Raw genomic sequence first — 27,412 nt, forward strand, 5'->3', positions numbered from 1 at the left:
AGCAACAAGACTATACCTGCATAATGTATATTAGCTTGTCTTAGTTTATCTCTCAACTTATTGAGTTTGGTTAACTCTACAAATCTCCTGAGATCTTCATAAACATCAAGGTTAATGTATTGGAAATTCAATTACTCTTTAAAGTTAAGTTTAAAAAAAGCCTACACATAATGTCATGTGATATCAACACTTAACATGCTCACATTAAATAACTTTGCTGCTTCAATCGATTTATTTTAAACTGGTTAACACCGCCATTAAAATAGCAAGGTAATTTCATGCTACCCTATTAAAGTATTCATACACTAATTTCTAGGCTCAATTCATTTTAAACATTATTCTACACCAATTTGCAGACTTTTACAGGTAAGTCATCTTATTAGAAAGGACAGTAATTTGCATCTGCACATTGAGTTCCCAATCTTAGCAATGTTTCTGTGAGTTAGCACAGGGAGGGAACAACTCTTTCGAGCCCTTCTTATGCATCTGTTCCAATCAAGAAGAGAACAAATACCTGAAAGGAGTCGCACATTTCAAAAAGGAAAATAAACTGATATTACCCTACTTTACATTTGACAAAATAGAAAATTCTCCCACTCATTTACAATAGTAGAGAGCTCGATGAACAATGTTACAAGTTGCCATTTTTTGTAGCTAGAATTGGAAAAATTTATTTTGAGAGCTGTAACTAAACATCAGTTAGTTATGCAAAGTTGCAATATTGCACACAATTAGGTCTGAATATCCTACATTATCACATAACTTTGGCTTAAAAGACTTTCTAAATTGCTGCTACTACTCAGATGTGACACAATTCAATTTAGCATATCATCAACATTTATCAGTTTTGGCTGAGACTGTATAGGTGAAGAAAATTAGAATAATTTTTTTTTACAAAGATCTCTATGAATTAAGACCTTGGAATGCGCAAACCTTTCACATAGAATAGAGGAAGTGAGAATTGAATTGTGTATCCAATTGCTCAATATTTCCCTATCATGACGACAAACATATTCCAAGGCCTTGAAATCTTAAGACTTACCTAACTCCTCCCATTTTATTTCAACACAAGCAAACACTCCACTCTAATGAAAAGACACTGCGCACACCAAGTCATTTACTACACAAAAACGATCATGCATTCAACAACAATTTTTTTTAAAAAATTGCAAAAATGCAAGGTCAGAGAAAGGCTACTGGACAAATCTTGGGATATGTGCATGCTACATGGGTGTATACATACCCAGAAAGAACTTCCTAGGAGTTTTGATTTCTTCATCTTTACTGTCTGTTAACACAGACCAAAAGCCAAAAAGAAGAAAAAAAATAACAAGAAGCAAGTTGATTTTGATTCAGCCCAGTATTTTTCAGCAATCATTGCATACTGATACTTTTGCTGGGATAGCAGGGATATTAGTAAAGAAAATAATTTTTGCAAGTTAACAATTTTTAACCCATGCTTTTTTCTGTACACACCCAAGACCAGGATTCACTATTTCCCTCACCTTAAATCCGTAATAGCCTTTAATAATCCAACCCTTCATAAATATGGTTCCTAAATTATATCATATTATCTGAAAATTGAGAATAGAACAGCTTAAAATTTTGCTAGGGAAATCTGGAAACTATTGTATGTTTTTTTTTAAAAGTATACTTTAGCAAATTGGAAAGACTTAAGAGCATGAAACAGCACGGAACCTGAACATTAAACCGAAGTGTAGATGTGTGATGTCAGCAGCCTGAATTCAGACCATTGCCAGGTTGATCTCGGGCAAAGTACATTCAATTTTTTAAAAAAATGTTATGTCCTGGCTAGGATTAAGAACATGCCACGTTTTCTTGCCTCACAGAAAATGTCCAACTAGCATCACTTGCCCAATTCAATGAGTATGTGGCATCCACCAGTCTTTCATGGCCAGTGGGTACTGCAGAATATACTTTGAGACATCAAACCACACCTCCTTTACACTCCATATATAAATTTTATTAGGGTGCCACAACATGTCAATGGCCATGATGTGATACTAAGCCATTCAGTACAAGCCGCCTTGGTCTGTGTTAGCTGATCTCAGGGCGTCACAAATGGCCTTAGCATCCTTGAGCTGGGGTGGGGGAAAGGGAAGAAATCAGAAAGGGCTCTTGCTCCTGGCTACCATTCAGCAACCCCTGATGGAAAAGTACGCGCATTTACATCCAGTAACAACAAGATCAGACTTGGCCGCGATATTCCCAATGGTGAAAAAGCATATAGATGCTCATCAGCTAGGTGTAAACAAGAACTGGCCCATGGGTGAAGTACCAGAGGACTCCCAGTAAACAGAGAAGCATACTGCAGTTCAAGTCAATGAGTCACTATCATCAGAAAAGAGGATATTGGGGATAAAATGTAGTTATTTACTTTAGATCTCTTTACCCTCCCCTACTGTTTTTGCTCCATTCCCTCTAATAGGCAAACACTTGTGTGGAGATCTCTCTCACCCAATAAACAAGCCACATTTTAAAAACAAAATTAATCTAATATAAATCTCTTGTTTCACAGAGCAAATTCACTTGACTATTTACTCTGAACTGACACTGAAGTAAATAACTGCACTGTTCAACATTTGGCTCCCACCCCACCCACTTCTTCAAATTTGCACCTCTGGTATAAGCTAAAACACTGAATTTTCCAGATGTTTGTCTGCAATAGATCGAATGCAATTTCAGCAAGTGATAATTTGATGCTGTTAGACTGTACAGTTACAGTCTAACAGTCTGAACAAAAATGTGCCAGGGTCTTGGATGAAAGCTTTCCTGGGCAACATTTAATATTCAGTTAGGTAGGGCACTATGGACAATGGTCCAAAGGATTTATTTTTATCCAGAATCACTGTTGTAGGTCAGTTTTACTGCCGCCCGCTATTTAATTTTGCACGCCTCTGAAGTAGGGCATGACAAGGGCTAGGGAGCAGGACATACACCAAGACAAGTGATGATTTATAATAATGTTCAATAGAATCCTTTAAAGTTACAGGATGTATATATTGTACAATGCTGACTGGACTCTGCTGTGGAGTTAATATATAGTATATATGTCATGTTTTTAAAAAATTTAATATGCACCACAAGGTGACATGCCCTCCAGTCAGGGTTGCCATCTTTGCAGTATTTAAAGCAACACACAAACATGTCGCGAACTGTTTAGCCTCAATTGTCAGAATTTCCCTCCTTCCACCCTATCAACTGTCAACAGCTCACTGGGATACTTAGCTTTGGAAATGCTGAAAAGTTGGCAACATATTTGGCATATGAGCCAAGATCAGGCTGAATTTCCTCCTATGATTTCTTCCAAACAAAAAATGCAGTGCATACGGTCAGTGATACAATTACACATGGTTGGGGATGGGGGGATGGTTTCAATGAGCAGTGGGATGTGCTGGGAGACAAAGCTAAACAACAGAGCCTCTTACTTTCATGGTCTGGCCATGACAGTTCAATAAAGATAATTTCTCGAATTGAAAGGCCAGCGATCTCACGGTAAGTTTGTTCATTTTTAAAATTAACATATAGGGGTGTATGTTACATGCGGATAAGTTCATTGCAGCACTCCTTTCAAATATGGCAGTAGCAAAGTGTTATAAAATTAGCAGCTATGGAAGATAATTCCAAAGTTACTATATTTTCTAAAATCGTAAGATTTTACCAACAGAATCCCTTCTGGTCATAATGTTCATTTAAACCTGGGGTGGTTGTTTTGAAAAAAAAAATCTTACTTGATTGTTTACACAATTGCACTACAAAATCTTTTTTGTGATAAAACACCATTCTGGCATTTAGGTTGCCTTTATCACATTGTATTGCCACTAACCTGAAAAGGCACGGCGTCGTGTCGTGAGTTCATTGGCCATACGGACAGCAGTGCATAACTTCAACATCACTAACATGGTAATGATCATGATTATACTTTGCAACAAGAGGGGTGGCTCAAAGTACCTTCCAAACCTTGGGAAAAAAAAGAGAGAACATATTAGATTCGCACTTCAAGCTGTGTAAGCTCTTCTAAAAGGTCTGTTAATAACTTTTTGTATTAAAAAAAATTGGAATTATTCATCACGAAACTAGAAATACATAAATATATAGAATTACACAGAATCTACAGCAAAGAAACAGGCCATTCGGCCTAGCTGGTCTATAATCGGTATTTACACTCCTCCCACTCTAATTACTTCTTCCCGCCCTGCTCCCTGTACCTCTCTATTCCCTCCTCCCTCTTGTTTGCATCAAGCCGCCTCCTAAATGCATCAATGCAATCTGCTTCAACCACTCCATGTGGCAGTGAGTCCCACATTCACCACTCTCTGTGCATTTGATATGTTAGTGGCTATCTTATAATTAGTGGACACACTTTCTCCACATCCACCCTATTGAACCCATTCATGATTTTAAAAGGCCTCTATCAGGTCCCATTTTAGTCTTTTTTCCAGAGAAAAGAGCCCCAACCTGCTCAATGTTTCCTGATAGTTGCATCTTATCAATTCTGGTAACACGCTTATAAATCTTTTCTGCACTCTCTAGTACTTCAATATGCTTTTTGCAGTATGGAGGCTAGAACGGCACACAGTACTCCCAAGTAGTTAACCATGATTTTATATAAATTTAACATTACCGCCCTGCTTTTCTATTCTATTGCTCTTGAAATGAATGCCAGTATTTTGTTTGCACTCTTTATGCCCTTATTAACTTGTGTTGCTACATTTAGCAATTTTTTTTTAAAAAACAGTTGTAAAGGAAAACAATGTCTTTTGACCTAAATATAAAGTTGAACAAGATAAAAGCATTTAATTAAAAATGCCTGTTAAATAGATACAAGGTATTTTGTATTCTGGTCATACTCACAATCCCACCTGCAGAGTTGGCCAGGGTGCACAACCTCCCTGAACACCTACTCCTGGTTTTCCAGGTCGCTTCATTTCCACTGAGTTCTGTCCTACCTTCTCATATTTGCAGCATTTTAAGCTTACTTCTTAAGAATATAATTAAATATCCTAAAAGGTTACGGATCGGGTTTAAAGAATAAAGAATATGGGACAGAATCAAAGGCAAGAGTATGTCTTAAATTCCATTTTAACCACAGCATTGAGAACATTCAGCATTGTTCATAAAAAGCGTACTTACAAGGTTCCCCCAGTAGCTCAGTGGATAAAAGTATTTACCCTATGGTTTACCCTAGGTCGACATCCTAGGGTTCTAAAAGAGGTGGCTGCAGAGATAGTGGATGCATTGGTTGTGATCTTCCAAAATTCCCTAGATTCTAGAACGGTCCCAGTGGACTGGAAGATAGCAAATGTTTCCCTCCCTTGTTGAACAGCAGAGTGAGAGAAAACAGGGAACTACAGGCCAGTTAGCCTGACATCAGTAGTCGGGAAAATGCTGGAATCTATTATTAAGGAAGTGGTAACAGGGCACTTAGAAAATCATAATGTGTAGGCAGAGTCAACATGGTTTTATGAAAGGGAAATAGTGTTTGACAAATTTATTTGACAAATTTGAGGATGTAACTACAGGGTAGATAAAGGGGAACTAATGGATATAGTATATTTGGATTTTCGATTTTCAAAAGGCATTCAATAAGATGCCACATAAAAGACTGTTACACAAGGTAAGAGCTCATGGGTTTGGGGGTTAATATATTAGCATGTATAGAGGATTGGTTAAAGGACAGAAAACAAACAGAGAGTAGGGATAAACAGGTCATTCTCAGGTTGGCAAGCTGTAACTAGTGGGGTGCCGCAAGGATTGGTGCTTGGGCCTCAGCTATTTACAATCTATATTAATGACTTAGATGAAGGGACCGAGTGCAATGTATCCAAGTTTGCTGACGATACAAAGCTAGGTGGGAAAGTAAGCTGTGAGGAGGACACAGAGTCTGCAAATGAATATAGACAGATTAAGTGAGTGGGCAAGAAGGTGGCAGATGGAGTATAATGTGGGGAAATATGAGGTTATTCACTTTGATAGGAAGAATAGAAAAACAGAATTTTTTTTTAAAATGGTAAGAAACTATTAAATGTTGGTGTTCAGAGAGACTTGGATGTCCTCGTACAAGAAACACAAAAAGTTAGAAATATAGAAAATAGGAGTAGGCCATTCGGCCCTGTTCCGCCATTCAATATGATCATGGCTGATCCTCTCTCAATACCATATTCCTGCTCTCTCCCCATACCCCTTGATGCCTTTTGTGTCTATCTGGCTCCTTCTTAAATATATTCAGTGACTTGGCCTCCACAGCCTTCTGTGGTAGAGAATTCCACAGGTTCACCATCCTCTCAGTGAAGAAATTTCTCTTAATCTTAGTCCTAAATGTCCTAGCCCGTATCCCGAGACTGTGACCCCCCTCGTTCTGGACCTCCCAGCCAGGGGAAACATCCTCCCTGCATCCAATCTGTTTAGCCCTGCCAGGATTTTATATGTTTCAATGAGATCCCCTCTCATTCTTCTAAACTCGAGTGAATACAGGCCGAGTCGACCCAATCTCTCCTCATTTTTGTGTAGTCAGCAAACTTGGAAATATTACATTTGGTTCCCTCATCCAAATCATTGATATATATTGTGAATAGCTGGGGCCCAAGCACTGATCCCTGCAGTACCCCACTAGACACTGCCTGCCACCCCGAAAAAGACCCATTTATTCCTACTCTCTGTTTCCTGTCTGTTAACCAATTTTCAATCCATGCCAGTATATTACCACCAATCCCATGTGCTTTAATTTTGCACACTAACCTCTTATGTGGGATTTTATCAAAGGCCTTCTGAAAATCCAAATAAACCACATCCACTGGTTCTCCCTTATCTATTCTACCTTTTACATCCTCAAAAAACTTCAGTAGGTTTGTCAAACATGATTTCCCTTTCATAAATCCATGTTGACTTTGTCTAATCCTGCTGATATTTTCTAAGTGTCCTGTTATACACATCCTTTATAACAGACCCTAGCATTTTTCCCTACTACTGATGTTAGGCTAACCGGTCTGTAGTTCCGTTTTCTCTCCCTGCTTTTTTAAATAGTGGGGTTACATTTGCCACCCTCCAATCTGCAGGAAACTGTTCCATAATCATAGTATGCAGGTACAGCAGGCAATTAGGAAAGCAAATGGTACATTGGTCTTTATTGCAAGAGGGTTGGAGTACAAGAATAGGGAAGACTTACTACAGTTGTACAGGGCTTTAGTGAGACCTCACCTGGAGTACTGCCTACAGTTTTGGTCTCCTTATCGAAAGAAGGATATACTTGCCTTAGAGGCAGTGCGATGAAAGTTCACTAGATTAATTCCTGGGATGAGAGGGTTGTCCTTTGAAGAGAGCTTGAGCAGAATGGGCCTCTCTGGAGTTTAGAAGAATGAGAGGTGTTCTCATTGAAACATAAGATTTTGAGAGGGTTTGACAGGGTAGATGCTAAGCGATTGTTTCCCCTGACTAGAGTGTCTAGAACTAGGGGGCATCGTCGCAGGATAAGGGGTCGGCCATTCAAGACTGAGATGAGGAAGAATTTCTTTACGGAGAGGGTTGTGAATTTTTGGAATTCTCTACCCCAGAGGGCTGTGGATGCTCAGTCATTGAGTATATACAAGGCTGAGATGGATAGATTTTTGGAGTCTAGGGGAAAATCAAGGGATATTGGGATTGGGCGGGGAAGTGGAAGTCGAAGATCAACCATGATCTGATTGAATGGCAGAGCAGGCTCGAGGGGCCATATGGCTTACTCATGCTCCTATTTATTGTGTTCTTATTGTGTGAAGTGGTGCACAGCTGCAGCAGCCAGGAAGATCCCTGGTTAATTCCTGAGCTGGTTGATATTAGGCAGGGCATCAATGAAAGTGCTACAATAGGCCTCACCAATGCAGCATCCAGGGGAACCATGACTAGGCATTCAGGTAGTGCAACCTGGCTAATTCCTTATCTCCTTACTCAAAACTGCCAAGAATTTAGGACCAGTACACTGAGACCGAGCAGGGCCGGGACCAGAAAATAAAATGCCTTGTATTTAATAAGCATAGAATTAACCACAAAATAAGACTATGTATCACTTCCATTTATTATAATGGCCTTGAATTTGCTGAAAACTTGCGCCATAGTAATGGCACATCTATGACGTACACCATTATTAAGGTGAAGAAATTCCAGGAAATTATGGCAAGTGTCTTACGCCATTAAGTGTGCCTCACCATAATTTGCTTGGACTTTCGTGCTGCTCCAGAGGTCCTGGCCAAAAATGTTGAGCAGCTAATTATCATAAGCCCACCCCCATTAAAATCAATGACAAAATCGAGTTTGCTGAAATAACGATACTGTGATCGCCACAGCCATTTAAACCAGTACAGAATGGCACTGAATGGCACAGAATCAGTATTCAATCACTCAGCAGGTTGCCTGAGGGTAGGACTTGTTCTAGGAATTTCACTGAAATCTTAAATCTCAAATAATCAAATAAGTGTTTTGACAGCCAAGTATGTTCTGATTTTCCTCCTGACTGATATCATTTTTGTATTATGATTTATTGAGCTTGTGTGCCAAGCGTGGATTGCAACCAGTAATAAAAAATGACTAGGGACACACACAGTTCGGGAGACAAATCCTATGCATACTGGTCCCTTCTTAACGCTGATCTATATATTTATTTTATGGTTTCAGTACAAATTCAATCAAATTAAACCTGACCTGGACATTCTGTCCGTACATACTGCGATCCAATCCCACATTATCAGATAGGAGGCATTGCTCCTAAACACGTTCCAGTTAAATAACCGGTTGCTCTGTTCTGTGTCATGCCCCGGTATCTTAGATGTGTATCAGACATTTGCCGCACCGCTCCCCATAGCATACAGTAATAATGGGAGCAGGGCATCTCAGGGCATGCCCAGTTAGTTAGACTTGTTCCTGTACCCTTCAGCTCAAAAGCATTTTGCCCACAAAACTGCTGGAAGTACAAGCTGATAACAGCAACAGTGAACAACGGAACCAGAGTATCTCCTTAACGAATAAGATTTAAGGATTGAGATATAAACAGAGGAAGGACTGAGAAGGAGGGTGAATCAGAGTTGGTGAATTCAATGTACAGAAAGAGAGGGGAAAGAAAGATTGGATTAAGAGAGAAAAAAAGAGACAGTAAGGAAAAGGAAACTTAAAATTTGACATTTTTTAAATCTCCTAAAACAATTCACTACCTGAAGGAATGAAACTCCACATTTTTAATTGTTCACTTTCTGGGCCCAAGGGGTTAACTGACAGTCATTAACAATTATCACATCATTAAAAGGGTACTTACGCTATTAATTACTAGACTTAACTTTCTGTGGCTAGTTTAATGCACAATTACTGTGTAAATGCAGCAACTGTATGAAACTCACAGGGAGGTTAAGGGTGAGATGCTGATGTCACAAAGCTAACGGCGGAGCGGCGCAAATCGTCCAACAACTTGTGGCGATTTGCAATTCACGGGCTATCTCTTCCTCGCCGCAAGTTGCTGGCCGATTAATAATGGCCTGCATTGTTCACACGCCGTTATTTTTTCAGCAAATTCCGTCCCTATAATTATTTTTCCATAAAACTATGGCCTGAATTCGCCACCGGAGGACCGAGGAGCACGATGGTCTAGCTTATGGCTTTCGTCGCCAGTATCGCCATTGCAGCAAATTCCGGGCCAAATTGTTTCTGTCTTTTTCAATTTATATTCAGATCAACTGACACTGTAACTTCAGTGAGTGGTACTAAGCTGATCACTATCCAGTGACTCCAAGTTGGAGAATGCACACATGGATTAAACTCAGTTGTGCCCCCGGACACAAAAAACATTGCCACTCATTGTCTATGCCCACGTATAAAAAGTGGTTGCTTCAGATGTAGGAGTATACCCAAATCCATGGAACTATATTCCAGCACAAAAGTCGCTGAGAGACACTGCTAACATTGTGTGTTGGGCAGACTTCTGTGAAGATAAATCAGGACCAGTCATAATCACACCACTTGCACAAGGCATCATGATGAACTATAGATCTTCTCACTTCCCAAAGATTCGCCAAAATAATAAGAAAGCCACTTTAATGCCTAGAATTATTGGGTTAAACCGCAGTAATACAACCCAATGTTATTTTTGGTGCTGAAATACTACTGCAGTCGCCAAATGGTTAGAATGAATCTTACAGTTCGAAAGTACATTGTAAAAGTAAAACAATTCATCCGATTAACAATAGCATGCAAGAAACTTTTGCAAAGTTGCGGGGACTCACCAAAAGAATATTCTTAATATATTGGCCACAAGCAACACTAAGCAAACGTAGATGGAGAACCCCTCTGCATTCTGTGTGCGTTTAATATCCCTATATTGAGGAATGTAGGGCACCACTCCCCCAAACACCATTGCACCCGCTGCTATCCAAGACGCCAGCTTGCTGACAGGTACGGCGAACTGCTTCAGCCAGCTGAGACTCTCTTCCATTTTTTTCCTTTAGCCGAGAAATAAATCCAGGCAAGACTGCCAAGTGAAATATTTGGCCTCTTTTTAAGTCAGCGGGATGCAGTCTTCAACCGTCTGGTGCATTGCGTTCCCCCACCGCCTTGCAAAGGTCCTGAAGTCTGCTTGAAGTTGCTGGATAAAAAGGTGCAATATTGAGATGTGGGCCGTGGAACGACCGACACGTCCTTAAAAGCTCTGGTGATGTCACTAAAACATCCGGATTTCGTCTGTGCCACGCCGACAACTGAAGAAGGGAGCAACAAAAAAAGATACCGCGAAATTAAAAATCAAATACTCAAGCAAAAATAAAACAACTGTCCCATTTTATTCCCACGGCGAGAGAAAGGGCAGGTTAAAATAAACTCTTTCCATTTTTAAAAATTGATTGCAAGCGATTCACGTGATGTCTCCACGAAAAGAATCACCAAGCTGGAAGACGAGGCATTTCTTCTCTTAAGTTTATGGTAAAATCTAATGATCCAGAGAAATGATTCACCAGATTTGACAGGAAGTTAGCTTTATCCTTTCTCCCCTGGTGAAGTGTTAAAAGCCAGTATTCGCCATAAGATAAGATAGGAAACCATAAAGTGCTGATACTGTAGAGCAATTTACTTTTCCCTGCTGTGCAATCCCTGTCCTTATGTTTTCACTAATGCAGGAAGAAAACACGTTGAAAACATTGTAACTTTCCAGCATTTACTGATCCGGTAAGATAATCAGCAATTCAGTCGTTCTCACAAAACTACAAATTCTCCTGAATCTGGTCCTGAAGTTGCTACCCATCTGATTTTGGACTGGGCAGTCAGGTTTTTGAGTGAACTGACTGGGAAACTTCTAAATCGAACATGAGTTTTCAATGAGTCATTTTTTCCCCCACACCTGGTGCTGTGGAGACTTTAAATTATTAAAGTTTTCATGAATTTCCAACTTCAGCAAGGCCAACCTCAGATTTCAAACTACGATTCCTACCCCTGGTTTTGGATTTGGCAACCAAGCCAATCCCTTGGCCCAACAGTAATGTTTCTGAGCCACAGAAAGCGGGGAATTTGCAGGTTCACGCCCTGGTCTTTCCTGAGTGAACCGATCTTAACTGGGGCAGCAATAGAGGCAATACCACCGCCCCGGCACAGCAAGCGGAAAATTGTGCAGGGTTTGATTGCTATTCAGCAACTTCTACGGAAAGTGCACGTGGACCTCGAGTGAGGATGGGATTGGGCACTGCAACAATGTTCTTCACAGCTGGATAGTCCAGTGGCACTCACTGGAACTGTACTCCAGTGAGAGAATTAATGCAGGGAGAGGAGGGGAAATATATTGGAGGGAAATATGGTAATGCTAGATACAAATCTTGAAGGAAAAGATTTGTATCTAGGACCATATGTTTACTTATTTCCAACACAAGGTTTTGGTTGTGAAGTTTTACATTAAAAATATTTGTCACCTCAGTGCACTGAGTGCAGATTTTCTCATGTGTCCAATCCTGCTTTAAGGCAAACAATGAGTTTGAAAAGTGTTGGAATATTTCTTACAGAAAGTCATCTGCTTTGACTACAGGCATGCAGAACTGATCAATCGTACCAGTTTATTCCAGAGAACTAATGGCACAAAGTTCTTGTTTAACACTTAATTTTCTCACAATCAAAGCCATGCCTGTCATTGGTTTCAAGTGACTGACATATATGTAATTCCTGCTCCCCATTTTCATACCTAAACAGCATTCTGTAAAAGGGATGATGAATGCCAGACTAAGTGCTGTACACATACTAACAAGATACTGGCCAAGAGAGAACCAAGAATAAAAAGCAGGGTCCCAGGTGACCAAACAAGTTAAACCAGTTTAAGACATCGAATGAGTTCAGCACTCTAAATCCATTTTTATACTGTTTAATTTGGATTCTTGAAAATGAGCTTTGATGAACCAAGTACCCAAATTTGCACTATTAAATCTAGCTCTCTTATGCCAGTGGCAGAATCGTAGACCCACTTTATACAATATGTAACCCAAAAACCATGATTAGTTGTAATACATTTGTGCCTTTGTACTTATTCAATAAGGGACTGTATATATTGTCAGAATCCTTGAGAGTTCAATCGCGATCTCCTGCCTTCATGAGATCAATGCCACTCATATCTCAAATGCTGCACATTTAGTAGAGGGCTTCATATTCCTGGTGTGTATTTTGTTTTGTGCACCACTTCACTTTGTCGCTGAATATTCCAAATCACCTCCATCAGCCATTTTTAAAATACTACTAGATGTCTCATGCCACAGCAAACAGTAGCTCAGAGCTTATACAAGGTAATGCACAACGGACTTCAGTTCATCCAAAACTCTACTGCCCGTATCCTAACTCGCACCAAGTCCCATTCACTCATTGCCCCTGTGCTCCCTGATCTACATTAGGTTCCAGTCCAGCAATGCCTCTAATTTAAAATTCTCATCCTTGTGTTCAAATCCCTCCCTGGTCTTGCCGCTCCTTATCTCTAACCTCCTTCAGCCCTACAACCCTCCGAGAACTCTGCATTCCTCCAATTCTGGCCTCTTGTGCATCCCGGTTTCCTTTGCTCCACCATTGGCGGCCATGTCTTCAGCTGTCTAGGCCCTAAACTCTGGAATTCCCTCTCTCCACATATTTCTTTGATGTGGAGATGCCGGTGATGGACTGGGGTCAACAAATGTAAGGAATCTTACAACACCAGGTTATAATCCAACTGTTTTATTTGAAAATCACCTCCTCCTCCTCCCCTCCTCACCCAGCCCCCTCTTCCCCCCTCCTCCTCACCCAGCTCCTCACCCAGCCCCCCTCTTCCCCCCCCTCCTCCTCCTCCTCACCCAGCCCCCCTCTTCCCCCCCCTCCTCCTCCTCCTCCTCACCCAGCCCCCCTCTGCCCCCCTCCTCCTCCTCACCCAGCCCCCCTCCTCCCCCTCCTCCTCCACACCCAGCCCCCCTCTTCCTCCACACCCAGCCCCCCTCTTCCCCCCCTCTTCCTCCACACCCAGCCCCCCTCTTCCCCCCCTCTTCCTCCACACCCAGCCCCCCTCTTCCCCCCCTCTTCCTCCACACCCAGCCCCCCTCTTCCCCCCCTCCTCCTCCACACCCAGCCCCCCTCTTCCCCCCCCTCCTCCTCCACACCCAGCCCCCCTCTTCCCCCCTCCCCCTCCTCACCCAGCCCCTCCTCTTCCTCTTCACCCAGCCCCCCCTTACCCCTCCTCACCCAGCCCCCCTCTTACCCCTCCTCACCCAGCCCCCCTCTTCTCACCCAGCCCCCCTCTTCCCCCTCCTTCTCCTCCTCACCCATCCCCCTCCTCCCCACCCATCCCCCTCACCCAGCCCCCACTTCCCCCTACCCCTCCCCTCCCCCTACCCTCACATACCCACCCCCTCCTCCTCACCTACCCTCCCCCTCCTCCCCGCCCCCTCCTCCTCCTCACCTACCCTCCCCCTCCTCCTCACCTACCCTCCCCCTCCTCCTCACCTATCCTCCCCCTCCTCCTCACCTCCCCTCCCCCTCCTCACCCAGCCCCCCTCCTCCCCCACACCCAGCCCCCCTCTTCCTCCACACCCAGCCCCCCTCTTCTCACCCAGCCCCCCTCTTCCCCCTCCTTCTCCTCCTCACCCATCCCCCTCCTCCCCACCCATCCCCCTCACCCAGCCCCCACTTCCCCCTACCCCTCCCCTCCCCCTACCCTCACATACCCACCCCCTCCTCCTCACCTACCCTCCCCCTCCTCCCCGCCCCCTCCTCCTCCTCACCTACCCTCCCCCTCCTCCTCACCTATCCTCCCCCCCCAGCCCCCATTTCCCCCCTACCCTCCCCTCACCTACCCTCCCCCTCCTCCTCCTCCTCCTCCTCACCTACCCTCCCCCTCCTCCTCACCTACCCACCTCACCTACCCACCTCACCTACCCACCCCCACCTACCCACCCCCACCTACCCACCCCCACCTACCCACCCCCACCTACCCACCCCCACCTACCCACCCCCACCTACCCCCTCCTCCTCACCTACCCACCCCCACCCACCCAACCCCTCCTCACCTACCCACCCCCTCCTCCTCACCCCTCCTCCTCACCTACCCACCCCCTCCTCCTCACCTACCCACCCCCTCCTCCTCACCTACCCACCCCCTCCTCCTCACCCCTCCTCCTCACCTACCCACCCCCTCCTGCTCACCTACCCACCCCCTCCTGCTCACCTACCCACCCCCTCCTGCTCACCTACCCACCCCCTCCTGCTCACCTACCCACCCCCTCCTGCTCACCTACCCACCCCCTCCTGCTCACCTACCCACCCCCTCACCCCTCCTCCTCACCTACCCACCCCTCCTCACCTACCCACCCCCTCCTCACCTACCCACCCCCTCCTCACCTACCCACCCCCTCCTCACCTATCCCCCTCTACCCTCCCCCTCCCCCTCTACCCTCCCCCTCTACCCTCCCCCTCTACCCTCCTCACCTACCCACCCCCTCCTCCTCACCTACCCACCCACCCCCTCCTCCTCACCTACCCACCCACCCCCTCCTCCTCACCTACCCACCCACCCCCTCCTCCTCACCTACCCACCCACCCCCTCCACCTCACCTACCCACCTCACCTACCCACCCCCTCCTCTTCACCTACCCACCTCACCTACCTACCCACCCCCTCCTCCTCACCTACCCACCTCACCTACCTACCTCACCTACCTACCCACCCCTCCTCCTCACCTACCCACCCCCTCCTCCTCCTCACCTACCCACCCCCTCCTCACCTACCTACCCACCCCCTCCTCCTCACCTACCTACCCACCCCCTCCTCCTCACCTACCTACCCACCCCCTCCTCCTCACCTACCTACCCACCCCCTCCTCCTCACCTACCTACCAACCCCCTCCTCCTCACCTACCTACCCACCCCCTCCTCCTCACCTACCTACCAACCCCCTCCTCCTCACCTACCTACCCACCCCCTCCTCCTCACCTACCTACCTACCCACCCCCTCCTCCTCACCTACCTACCCACCCCCTCCTCCTCACCTAACTACCCACCCCCTCCTCCTCACCTAACTACCCACCCCCTCCTCCTCACCGACCCACCCACCCCCTCCTCCTCACCTACCCACCTCACCTACCTACCCACCCCCTCCTCCTCACCTACCCACCTCACCTACCTACCCACCCCCTCCTCCTCACCTACCCACCTCACCTACCTACCTCCTCCTCCTCACCTACCCACCCCCTCCTCCTCACCCCCTCCCCCTCCCCACCTCCTCCACCCCCTCGTCCTCCTCCACCTCCTCGTCCCCCTCCACCCACCCCTCGTCCTCCTCCACCCCCTCGTCCCCCTCCTCGTCCTCCTCCCCCCCCCCCTCCACCCACCCCTCGTCCTCCTCCCCCCCCTCGTCCTCCTCCCCCCCCCCCTCGTCCTCCTCCCCCCCCCTCCACCCCCTCGTCCTCCTCCCCCCCCTCGTCCTCCTCCCCCCCCCTCCACCCCCTCGTCCTCCTCCCCCCCCCCCTCCCTCCACCCCCTCGTCCTCCTCCCCCCCCCCTCTCCACCCCCTCGTCCTCCTCCCCCCCCCCTCTCCACCCCCTCGTCCTCCTCCCCCCCCCCTCTCCACCCCCTCGTCCTCCTCCCCCCTCGTCCTCCTCCCCCCCCCTCTCCACGCCCTCGTCCTCCTCCCCCCCCCCCACCCCCTCGTCCTCCTCCCCCCCCCCCCCACCCCCTCGTCCTCCTCCCCCCCCCTCGTCCTCCTCCCCCCCCCTCGTCCTCCTCCCCTCGTCCTCCTCCCCTCGTCCTCCTCCCCCCCCCCTCTCCACCCCCTCGTCCTCCTCCCCCCCCCTCGTCCTCCTCCCCCCCCCTCGTCCTCCTCCCCTCGTCCTCCTCCCCCCCCCCTCTCCACCCCCTCGTCCTCCTCCCCCACCCCCCTCTCCACCCCCTCGTCCTCCTCCCCCACCCCCCTCTCCACCCCCTCGTCCTCCTCCCCCACCCCCCTCTCCACCCCCTCGTCCTCCTCCCCCACCCCCCTCTCCACCCCCTCGTCCTCCTCCCCCACCCCCCTCTCCACCCCCTCGTCCTCCTCCCCCCCCCCCTCTCCACCCCCTCGTCCTCCTCCCCCACCCCCCTCTCCACCCCCTCGTCCTCCTCCCCCCCCCCCCCTCTCCACCCCCTCGTCCTCCTCCCCCCCCCCTCTCCACCCCCTCGTCCTCCTCCCCCCCCCCTCTCCACCCCCTCGTCCTCCTCCCCCCCCCTCTCCACCCCCTCGTCCTCCTCCCCCGCCCCCCTCTCCACCCCCTCGTCCTCCTCCCCCCCCCCCCCTCGTCCTCCTCCCCCGCCCCCCTCTCCACCCCCTCGTCCTCCTCCCCCCCCCCCCCCTCTCCACCCCCTCGTCCTCCTCCCCCCCCCCCCCCTCTCCACCCCCTCGTCCTCCTCCCCCCCCCCCTCCCCCCCCCTCGTCCTCCTCCCCCCCCCCCCCTCGTCCTCCTCCCCCCCCCCCCTCGTCCTCCTCCCCCCCCCCCCTCGTCCTCCTCCCCCCCCCCCCTCGTCCTCCTCCCCCCCCTCGTCCTCCTCCCCCCCCTCGTCCTCCTCCACCCCCCTCTCCCCCCCCTCGTCCTCCTCCACCCCCTCGTCCTCCTCCACCCCCTCGTCCTCCTCCACCCCCTCGTCCTCCTCCACCCCCTCGTCCTCCTCCACCCCCCTCTCCACCCCCCTCTCCACCCCCTCGTCCTCCTCCACCCCCCTCTCCACCCCCTCGTCCTCCTCCACCCCCCTCTCCACCCCCTCGTCCTCCTCCCCCCCCCTCTCCACCCCATCGTCCTCCTCCACCCCCCTCTCCACCCCCTCGTCCTCCTCCCCCCCCCCCCCTCTCCACCCCCTCGTCCTCCTCCTCCCCCCCCCCTCTCCACCCCCTCGTCCTCCTCCCCCCCCCCCCTCTCCACCCCCTCGTCCTCCTCCTCCCCCCCCCCTCTCCACCCCCTCGTCCTCCTCCCCCCCCCCTCTCCACCCCCTCGTCCTCCTCCCCCCCCCCTCGTCCTCCTCCCCCCCCCCTCGTCCTCCTCCCCCCCCCCTCTCCACCCCCTCGTCCTCCTCCCCCCCCCTCTCCACCCCCTCGTCCTCCTCCACCCCCTCGTCCTCCTCCACCCCCCTCTCCACCCCCTCGTCCTCCTCCACCCCACCCCCTCGTCCTCCTCCACCCCACCCCCTCGTCCTCCTCCCCCCCCTCTCCACCCCCTCGTCCTCCTCCACCCCCCCCCTCCACCCCCCTCCACCCCCTCGTCCTCCTCCCCCCCCTCGTCCTCCTCCCCCCCCCCTCCACCCCCTCGTCCTCCTCCCCCCCCCCTCCACCCCCTCGTCCTCCTCCCCCCCCCTCCACCCCCTCGTCCTCCTCCCCCCCCCTCCACCCCCTCGTCCTCCTCCCCCCCCCTCCACCCCCTCGTCCTCCTCCCCCCCCCCTCCACCCCCTCGTCCTCCTCCCCCCCCCCTCCACCCCCTCGTCCTCCTCCCCCCCCCCCTCCACCCCCTCGTCCTCCTCCCCCCCGTCCTCCTCCCCCCCCCCCTCCACCCCCTCGTCCTCCACCCCCTCGTCCTCCTCCCCCCCCCCTCTCCACCCACCCCCCTCTCCACCCCCTCTCCACCCCCTCTCCTCCCTCGTCCTCCTCCCCCCCCCCTCTCCACCCCCTCTCCACCCCCTCTCCACCCCCCCCCTCCCCACCCCCCCTCTCCACCCCCTCGTCCTCCTCCCCCCCCCTCTCCACCCCCCTCTCCACCCCCTCGTCCTCCTCCCCCCCCCCTCCACCCCCTCGTCCTCCTCCCCCCCCTCCCCTCTCCACCCCCTCGTCCTCCTCCCCCCCCCCCCTCTCCACCCCCTCGTCCTCCTCCCCCCCCCCTCTCCACCCCCCCCTCGTCCTCCTCCCCCCCCTCCCCCCCCTCGTCCTCCTCCAACCTCGTCCTCCTCCACCCCCTCGTCCTCCTCCACCCCCTCGTCCTCCTCCACCCCCCTCTCCACCCCCTCGTCCTCCTCCACCCCCCTCTCCACCCCCTCGTCCTCCTCCACCCCCCTCTCCACCCCCTCGTCCTCCTCCACCCCCCCCCCTCTCCACCCCCTCGTCCTCCTCCCCCCCCCCCCTCTCCACCCCCTCGTCCTCCTCCCCCCCCCTCGTCCTCCTCCCCCCCCCCTCTCCACCCCCTCGTCCTCCTCCACCCCCTCGTCCTCCTCCCCCTCGTCCGCCTCCACCCCACCCCCTCGTCCTCCTCCACCCCCCTCTCCACCCCCTCGTCCTCCTCCCCCCCCCCTCCACCCCCTCGTCCTCCTCCACCCCCTCGTCCTCCTCCCCCCCCCCCCTCCACCCCCTCGTCCTCCTCCCCCCCCCCCTCCACCCCCTCGTCCTCCTCCCCCCCCCCCTCCACCCCCTCGTCCTCCTCCCCCCCCCCCCTCCACCCCCTCGTCCTCCTCCCCCCCCCCCTCCACCCCCTCGTCCTCCTCCCCCCCCCCCTCCACCCCCTCGTCCTCCTCCCCCCCCCCCTCCACCCCCTCGTCCTCCTCCCCCCCCCCCCTCCACCCCCTCGTCCTCCTCCCCCCCCCCCCTCCACCCCCTCGTCCTCCTCCCCCCCCCCCTCCACCCCCTCGTCCTCCTCCCCCCTCTCCACCCCCTCGTCCTCCTCCCCCCCCCCCCCTCTCCACCCCCTCTCCTCCCTCGTCCTCCTCCCCCCCCCCTCTCCACCCCCTCTCCTCCCTCGTCCTCCTCCCCCCCCCCTCTCCACCCCCTCTCCTCCCTCGTCCTCCTCCCCCCCCCCCTCTCCACCCCCCTCTCCACCCCCCCCCTCCCCACCCCCTCGTCCTCCTCCCCCCCCCCCCTCTCCACCCCCCTCTCCACCCCCTCGTCCCCCTCCCCCCCCCCCCCCACCCCCTCGTCCCCCTCCCCCCCCCCCTCTCCACCCCCTCGTCCCCCTCCCCCCCCCCTCTCCACCCCCTCGTCCCCCTCCCCCCCCCCTCTCCACCCCCTCGTCCCCCTCCCCCCCCCCTCTCCACCCCCTCGTCCTCCTCCCCCCCCCTCTCCACCCCCTCGTCCTCCTCCCCCCCCCCCTCTCCTCCCCCCCCCCTCGTCCTCCTCCACTCCACTCCGTCGCCTCACATTGGCCCCTGTCAGGGGAGGGACACTACGGCTGATCCTTCCTCTCCCTCCGTCTCTGACCGCGATCTGCGCCCCCCACACACGCCCGCCCGCCCTGCCCTGCCCCTCCCGGGCCCACTCCGCTCTCTCCCACTCACCCGGGCCCACTCCGCTCTCTCCCACTCCCCCGGGCCCACTCCGCTCTCTCCCACTCCCCCGGGCCCACTCCGCTCTCTCCCACTCCCCCGGGCCCACTCCGCTCTCTCCCACTCCCCCGGGCCCACTCCGCTCTCTCCCACTCCCCCGGGCCCACTCCGCTCTCTCCCACTCCCCCGGGCCCACTCCGCTCTCTCCCACTCCCCCGGGCCCACTCCGCTCTCTCCCACTCCCCCGGGCCCACTCCGCTCTCTCCCACTCCCCCGGGCCCACTCCGCTCTCTCCCACTCCCCCGGGCCCACTCCGCTCTCTCCCACTCCCCCGGGCCCACTCCGCTCTCTCCCACTCCCCCGGGCCCACTCCGCTCTCTCCCACTCCCCCGGGCCCACTCCGCTCTCTCCCACTCCCCCGGGCCCACTCCGCTCTCTCCCACTCACCCGGGCCCATCTCCTCTCCCTACTCGGCTCGGCTGCTTTCACCCGACCTGACCCTTCTACTGCGCATGAGCCCACAGCAGCCGCCGCCGCCGCCGCTGGGTCTTAACGCCCTCAGCAACGACCAAAGCGAGACCCAGGCCATGTAAATTATTCTTAAATGTATCTCTATTACGTTTCTGCCTATTAAATAGATATAAGACAGGCCTAAAGCAAACGAAAAGAAGTTTTATAAAAGACCTTTCTCCTTTCACTCATTTAACTTAGGCTGATGTGATTCCTTTGCAAAACTTTTACCAACCAGTTCAGAAACTAGAGAACAGAAGATCCTTATTGGAGCATGCTGTAGTAGCATACAATATATTCCTGTAAAATTGTGTTGGAATACAAAGGTCAGGAAGTTATGCTTCAGTTGCACAGAGCCTTGGTCAGACCCCAGTTGGAATACTATGTATAGTTTGGGCATCGCACCTCAGGAAGGATATATTGGCCTTGGAGATGGTACAGCAGATTCACCAGAATGATATCAGGGCTTAAAGGTTAAATTATGAGGACAAGTTGCATAAACTTGGCTTGTACACTCCTGACGGTTTCGACGGTTTCAACGGTTGATCTAACTGAGGTCTTTAAAATGATAAAAGGATAGATGCAGAAAAACAATTTCCTCTGATAGGGGAATCCAGAAGAAGGCAGCACATTATTAGAATTAAAACTAGGTAACTCAGGAGTGAAATCAGGAAGCACTTTTTCACACAAAGGGTAGTGGAAATCTGGAATTCTCTCCCCCAAAAGGCAATGTGTGCTGTGTCAATTGAAATTTTCAAGACTGAGATCGAAAGATTTGTATTAGGTTAGGGTAACAAGGGATATGGATCAAAAGCGGGTAAATGAAGTTGAGCCACTGATCAGCCATGATCTAACTGAATGGTGGAATAGGCTTGAGGAGCTGAATGGCCTGCTCCTATTCCTATGACCCTTTGCATAATAATTACAACATGGTACACATGGTTAATTGTGGTGAAAGGCAAATGTCTGGAATGGAATGGAATGAATTGTTGTTTCTTCTTAGGGGTTACATGCTGACATAACTTTATGTGCAGTGGCCACTGGTGAAACTTAGGAAAAGGTCAATAGGAAGAGCTGTTTGTGCAGATGTTTTGACAGTTGGCAAAGGGTTCTCCTATGCTACATCTTCTTTCAATAAGCCCTCATCTGGCTGTGCACCCTACTGGGCTTGTGCATGGAATTGTAGGCAACCTATTGACATGGGTAGGGAATTGGTTAGGAGGTAGGAGACAGAGAGTAGGGATAATGGGTATGTACTCAAATTGGCAGGGTGTGACTGGTGGTGTCCCTCAGGGTTCAGTTCTGGGGCCTCAGATTTTCACTAGATTTATAAATGGCTTAGATGAAGGAATAGAGAGCCGTATATCCAAGTTTGCTGATGACACCAAGTTAGGTGGTACAGTAAATAGTGTAGATGGGAGCAGAAAGTTGCAAAGGGACATTGATAGATTAAGTGAGTGGGCAAAACTGTGACAGATGGAGTTCAATGTGGGGAAGTGTGAAGTCATCCACTTTGGACCTAAAAAAGATCAGGGTATTTTCTAAATGGTGAGAAGCTGGGAACTGTAGAGGAGCAGAGATTTAGGGGTCCAAGTCCAGAAATCACTAAAAGCTAGTGGACAGATACAAAAAATAATTTAAAAGGCTAATGGAATATTGACCTCTATCTCAAGAGGGCTGGAATACAAAGGGGTGGAAGTTATGTTACAGCTGTACAGAGATCTGGTTAGACCCCATTTGGAGTACTGTGTTCAGTTCTGGGCACCAAACCTCAGGAAGGATATATTGGTCTCGGAGGGGATGCAGTGCAGATTCACCAGAACGATACCAGGGCTAAAAGGGTTAAATTATGAGGACAGGTTGCATAGACTAGGCTTGTATTCCCTTGAGTATAGAAGATTAAGTGGTGATCCAATTGAGGTGTTAAAGATTATTAAAGGATTTAATAGGGTAGATAGAGAGAAACTATTTCCTCCGATGAGGGAGTCCAGAACAAGGGGGCATAACCTTAAAATTAGAAATAGGGGTGATGTCAGGAATCACTTCTTCGCACAAAGGGTAATGGAAATTTGGAACTCTCTCCCCCAAAAAGCTGTTGAGGCTGGGAGTCAATTGAAAATTTCAAAACTGAGATTGATGGATTTTTGTTAGGCAAAGGTATTAAGGGATATGGAAACAAGGTGGGTAAATGGAGTTAAGGTACAGATCAGCCATGATCTACTTGAATGGTGGAACATTCAATGAGTGGCCTACTCCTGTTCCTAAGTTCCTCTCTCACCCTTGGGCAGGCATCCAGATTCCTCTTTAAAGTGCCAAATTATGGAGCATAGAGTCAGTATACATGATGATACGAGGCTACCTGGTAGTATTATACTGAAGAGTTCCCCCGATCTATAGAAGCACGTGAAACATGCTTTCAGAATCCCAACTGTCTGATCTATGACAATTCTGGTGGCAGCAAGACCTTCATTGCATTGGTCCTCACCTGGTGTATGAGGCAACTAGACTGGGGTCACCATTGCAGAGGGGAGCCTCTATCTCCAAACAGCCATCCAGATATCTGCCTTTTAGCAGCAAAGAGTGGTGGTATGTTGGACTGCCTCAGGATGAAGGAATCATGGCAGTTGGGTACGCAGCATCCACATGTTATATGACATATGGGTGGATGCCAGACATTTACTATGGTGCCCGGCATCCATGCAGAGCTCGTCCTCAGCCTTCTCTTCTTCCTTATCATAATTGTAAACAATTTTACAACACCAAGTTATAGTCCAACGATTTTATTTGAAATCTACAAGCATTCGGAGGCTTCCTCCTTCCTCAGGTAAATGTCAGGATCTCCTCGAAGCCTACGCATTTATAAATCACAGAACAATACATGGTGATTACAGACAGTCTTTGCAACTGCCCGTTGCCAAGGCAATCACCGTGTTCAGACAGAGAGGTGTTGCCCACAGAACCCCCGAATATACATTCAACAAAAAAAACAAACAGGAAAAAAAAGAGAGAGAGAGGCAGAAACATCCGGAAGGCAGAGAAAGCCAGCAAATGACCCGTTATATTAAAAACAGAGAGCTTTTGTTCGCTGGTGGGCTTACGTGTAGCGTGACATGAACCCAAGATCCCGGTTGAGACCGTCCTCATGGGTGCGGAACTTGGCTATCAATTTCTGCTCGACAATTTTGCGTTGTCGTGTGTCTCGAAGGCCGCCTTGGAGTACGCTTACCCGAAGGTCGGTGGCTGAATGTCCCTGAGTGCTGAAGTGTTCCCCAACTGGGAGGGAACCCTCCTGTCTGGCGATTGTTGCGCGGTGTCTGTTCATCCGTTGTCGCAGTGTCTGCATGGTCTCGCCAATGTACCATGCTCTGGGGCATCCTTTCCTGCAATGTATGAGGTAGACAACGTTGGCCGAGTCACAGGAGTATGAACCATGCACCTGGTGGGTGGTGTCCTCTCGTGTGATGGTGGTATCTGTGTCGATGATCTGGCATGTCTTGCAGAGGTTACCGTGGCAGGGTTGTGTGGTGTCGTGGACGCTGTTCTCCAGAAAGCTGGGTAATTTGCTGCGAACGATAGTCTGTTCGAGGTTGGGTGGCTGTTTAAAGGCGAGTAGTGGAGGTGTGGGGATGGCCATAGCGAGGTGTTCGTCGTCATTGATGACATGTTGAAGGCTGCGGAGAACATGGCGTAGTTTCTCCGCTCCGGGGACGTACTGGACGACGAAGGGTACTCTGTTGGTTGCGTCCCGTGTTAGTCTTCTGAGGAGGTCTATGCGATTCCTCGCTGTGGCCCGTCGGAACGGTCGATCGATGAGTCGAGCGTCATATCCCGTTCTTACCAGGGCGTCTTTCAGAGTCTGTAGGTGTCCATCGCGTTCCTCCTTGTCTGAGCAGACCCTGTGTATTCGCAGGGCCTGTCCATAGGGGATGGCCTCTTTGACGTGGTTAGGGTGGAAGCTGGAAAAGTGGAGCATCGTGAGGTTGTCCGTGGGCTTGCGGTAGAGTGAGGTGCTGAGGTGCCCGTCTTTGATGGAGATTCGTGTGTCCAAGAAAGAAACTGATTCTGAGGAGTAGTCCATGGTGAGCTTGATGGTGATTCTTCGCCTTGGGTCCATAGAAAGAAAATGTCGTCGATGTATCTGGTGTATAGCGTTGGTTGGAGGTCCTGTGCAGTGAAGAAGTCCTGCTCGAACTTGTGCATGAAAATGTTGGCGTATTGGGGTGCAAATTTGGTCCCCATGGCTGTTCCGTGTGTTTGGGTAAAGAACTGGTTATCAAAGGTGAAGACATTGTGATCCAAGATGAAGCGGATGAGTTGTAGGATGGCGTCTGGAGATTGGCTGTTGTTGGTGTTGAGTATTGATGCTGTCGCAGTGATGCCGTCATCGTGGGGGATACTGGTGTAGAGTGCCGAGACGTCCATCGTGGTGAGAAGTGTTCCTGGTTCAACTGGTCGTGGGTACTGAGTTTTTGTAGGAAGTCTGTAGTGTCGCGACAGAAGCTGGGGGTTCCCTGTACGATGGGTTTCAGGATGCCCTCGATGTATCCAGAGAGGTTCTCACACAGGGTTCCGTTGCCTGATACGATAGGACGTCCGGGTGTGTTGGCTTTGTGTATCTTTGGGAGGCAGTAGAAGTCTCCCACGCGGGGAGTACGTGGGATGAGAGTGCGTAGGATGCTTTGAAAGTCTGGATCGAAGGTCTTGATCAGTTTGTTGGCCTATGGACAGGCCCTGCGAATACACAGGGTCTGCTCAGATGAGGAGGAACGCGATGGACATCTACAGACTCTGAAAGACGCCCTGGTAAGAACGGGATATGACGCTCGACTCATCGATCGACAGTTCTGACGGGCCACAGCGAAGAATCGCATAGACCTCCTCAGAAGACTAACATGGAACGCAACCAACAGAGTACCCTTCGTCGTCCAGTATTTCCCCGGAGCGGAGAAACTACGCCATGTTCTCCGCAGCCTTCAACATGTCATCAATGACGACGAACACCTCGCTATGGCCATCCCCACACCTCCACTACTTGCCTTTAAACAGCCACCCAACCTCAAACAGACTATTGTTCGCAGCAAATTACCCAGCTTTCAGGAGAACAGCGTCCACGACACCACACAACCCTGCCACGGTAACCTCTGCAAAACATGCCAGATCATCGACACAGATACCACCATCGCACGAGAGGACACCACCCACCAGATGCATGGTTCATACTCCTGTGACTCAGCCAACGTTGTCTACCTCATACGTTGCAGGAAAGGATGCCCCAGAGCACGGTACATTGGCGAGACCATGCAGACACTGCGACAACGGATGAACGGACACCGCGCAACAGTCGCCAGACAGGAGGGTTCCCTCCCAGTTGGGGAACACTTCAGCAGTCAGGGACATTCAGCCACCGACCTTCGGGTAAGCGTACTCCAAGGCGGCCTTCGAGACACACGAGAACGCAAAATCGTCGAGCAGAAATTGATAGCCAAGTTCCGCACCCATGAGGATGGCCTCAACCGGGATCTTGGGTTCATGTCACGCTACACGTAAGCCCACCAGCAAACAAAAGCTATCTGTTTTTAATATAATGGGTCATTTGCTGGCTTTCTCTGCCTTCCAGATGTTTCTGCCTCTCTCTGTTTTTTTTTTCCTGTTTGTTTTTTTTGTTGAATGTATATTCGGGGGTTCTGTGGGCAACACCTCTCTGTCTGAACACGGTGATTGCCTTGGCAACGGGCAGTTGCAAAGGCTGTCTGTAATCACCATGTATTGTTCTGTGATTTATAAATGCGTAGGCTTCGAGGAGTTCCTGACATTTACCTGAGGAAGGAGGAAGCCTCCGAAAGCTTGTAGATTTCAAATAAAATCGTTGGACTATAACTTGGTATGGTAAAATTGTTTACAATTGTCAACCCCAGTCCATCACCGGCATCTCCACATCCTTATCATAAGTGAGGTGAAGGGAAATCCCTAAGGAAAAGACTATTATTGTCTCCTGTGATAAATGTAGTTAAATTCCAAAAAATAAAGGAACACCGCATAAGAAATAATGCAAAGATTAGTCTCAAGGGGAAATTTGAAAATAAAATGAAAAGAGTCTTCACTATCAAAGTTGCAGCTATGGCAATAAACTCAAAAGGTGGCCTTTAACTGTAGTTCCACCTGACTACTGCCACCTACCATACAGCAATGCTTCTTTTATACAGGCGTTGATCCTCTGAGGCAGGCCACGTGGGTAGGGAAGGACATCCAATATTCCACATCATTACCTAATTTAAATCCATTTAGTACAAGGTCGGTGCTGCATGCCATCCATTGCAGGCTAAGGAAAATTTGAATGGTGTTTTGACTGGCGGGGAATAAGTACTAGGCTTTCCTGCCACATTTTCCTTCATTGCCCATCCCAAATCCACCACAAAATGGGCACTAAATGGGAAGAAGATCTAGGCCAGTGTATAATTTGTACTGAGCTTGCCTCCACTTTAGTTGCATACAGGATTTTTAAAAAAATAACAATTGTATTCCTGTGAAGTTAATGGCTTTGAGACATCTAGATAGTCAACAACTGTGTTACATTAGATTTTTATGTCCCTGCGTGAACATTTTTATACTATAAAATTTATCACAGAAGACTCATTAAAAGGGAAGTATATTCTATTGAAAAGCCCCATGAATCTAAATGTTACAAAGGGAAATTCTTGTGTACTTATCAATGGCCCGCAGTCATCATGTGCTCTGCTTTAGGGCTACAAAACTGGTCATTTGCTTTCTCTCACGAGAAAAGGAGCAGCATTGAATCCTGCCAGCTGCAAATGGCAAGCTGCAATTGTAAAACACGCATTGAGGGTGTTGTGCTGGTGAAGGAGCGTGAAACATAGACTAGACCACACAGGGTATGCTGAAGAGTGGAATTCGGGGGTGTAGAGTACAGAGGGTGGCTAGGGTAGGGGCATGACATGCTGGGGAAAGCTATAACGTCACACGTTATATAGATATTACAGTGTGTGGAACACAGGATGTCTGTCTCAGCACAAATTAGACCTTTTGTCCCTGGAATCAACAAATTAAGAATTCCTAAATTTGTTGTCAAATATAAAAATACCTCTTTAAAAACTGAAAATTACATTACTCTTCTGCAGGTTTACATGTCACAAAGAGTAAGTGAAAATGTATAATTGGAAAT

General features: G+C 50.2%; 1 protein-coding gene across 3 annotated transcripts in view; it reads right to left on the bottom strand.

The window, feature by feature from the left end:
- Positions 1-20,226, bottom strand: part of LOC137320216 (solute carrier family 66 member 2) — a 58,986-nt gene extending 38,760 nt beyond the window's left edge. Inside the window, exons 1-4 of one of the 3 annotated variants that reach the window (XM_067981953.1) lie at positions 20,170-20,226; positions 10,263-10,733; positions 3,848-3,981; positions 1,244-1,288 (exon numbers count right to left, since the gene is read on the bottom strand). In XM_067981953.1, the coding sequence (XP_067838054.1) occupies positions 1,244-1,288; positions 3,848-3,981; positions 10,263-10,471 (388 nt within the window). In that variant the 5' untranslated portion in view covers positions 10,472-10,733; positions 20,170-20,226. Of the gene's footprint in view, positions 1-1,243; positions 1,289-3,847; positions 3,982-10,262; positions 10,734-12,516; positions 13,207-20,169 lie in introns of those variants that run through there. The other 2 variants (XM_067981954.1, XM_067981955.1) reach the window with 2 other exon arrangements.
- Between the last annotated feature and the right edge of the window lie 7,186 nt (positions 20,227-27,412).

The sequence above is a fragment of the Heptranchias perlo genome, chromosome 3 (genome assembly GCF_035084215.1).
Source record: "Heptranchias perlo isolate sHepPer1 chromosome 3, sHepPer1.hap1, whole genome shotgun sequence".
Classification (NCBI taxonomy): Eukaryota; Metazoa; Chordata; class Chondrichthyes; order Hexanchiformes; family Hexanchidae; genus Heptranchias; species Heptranchias perlo.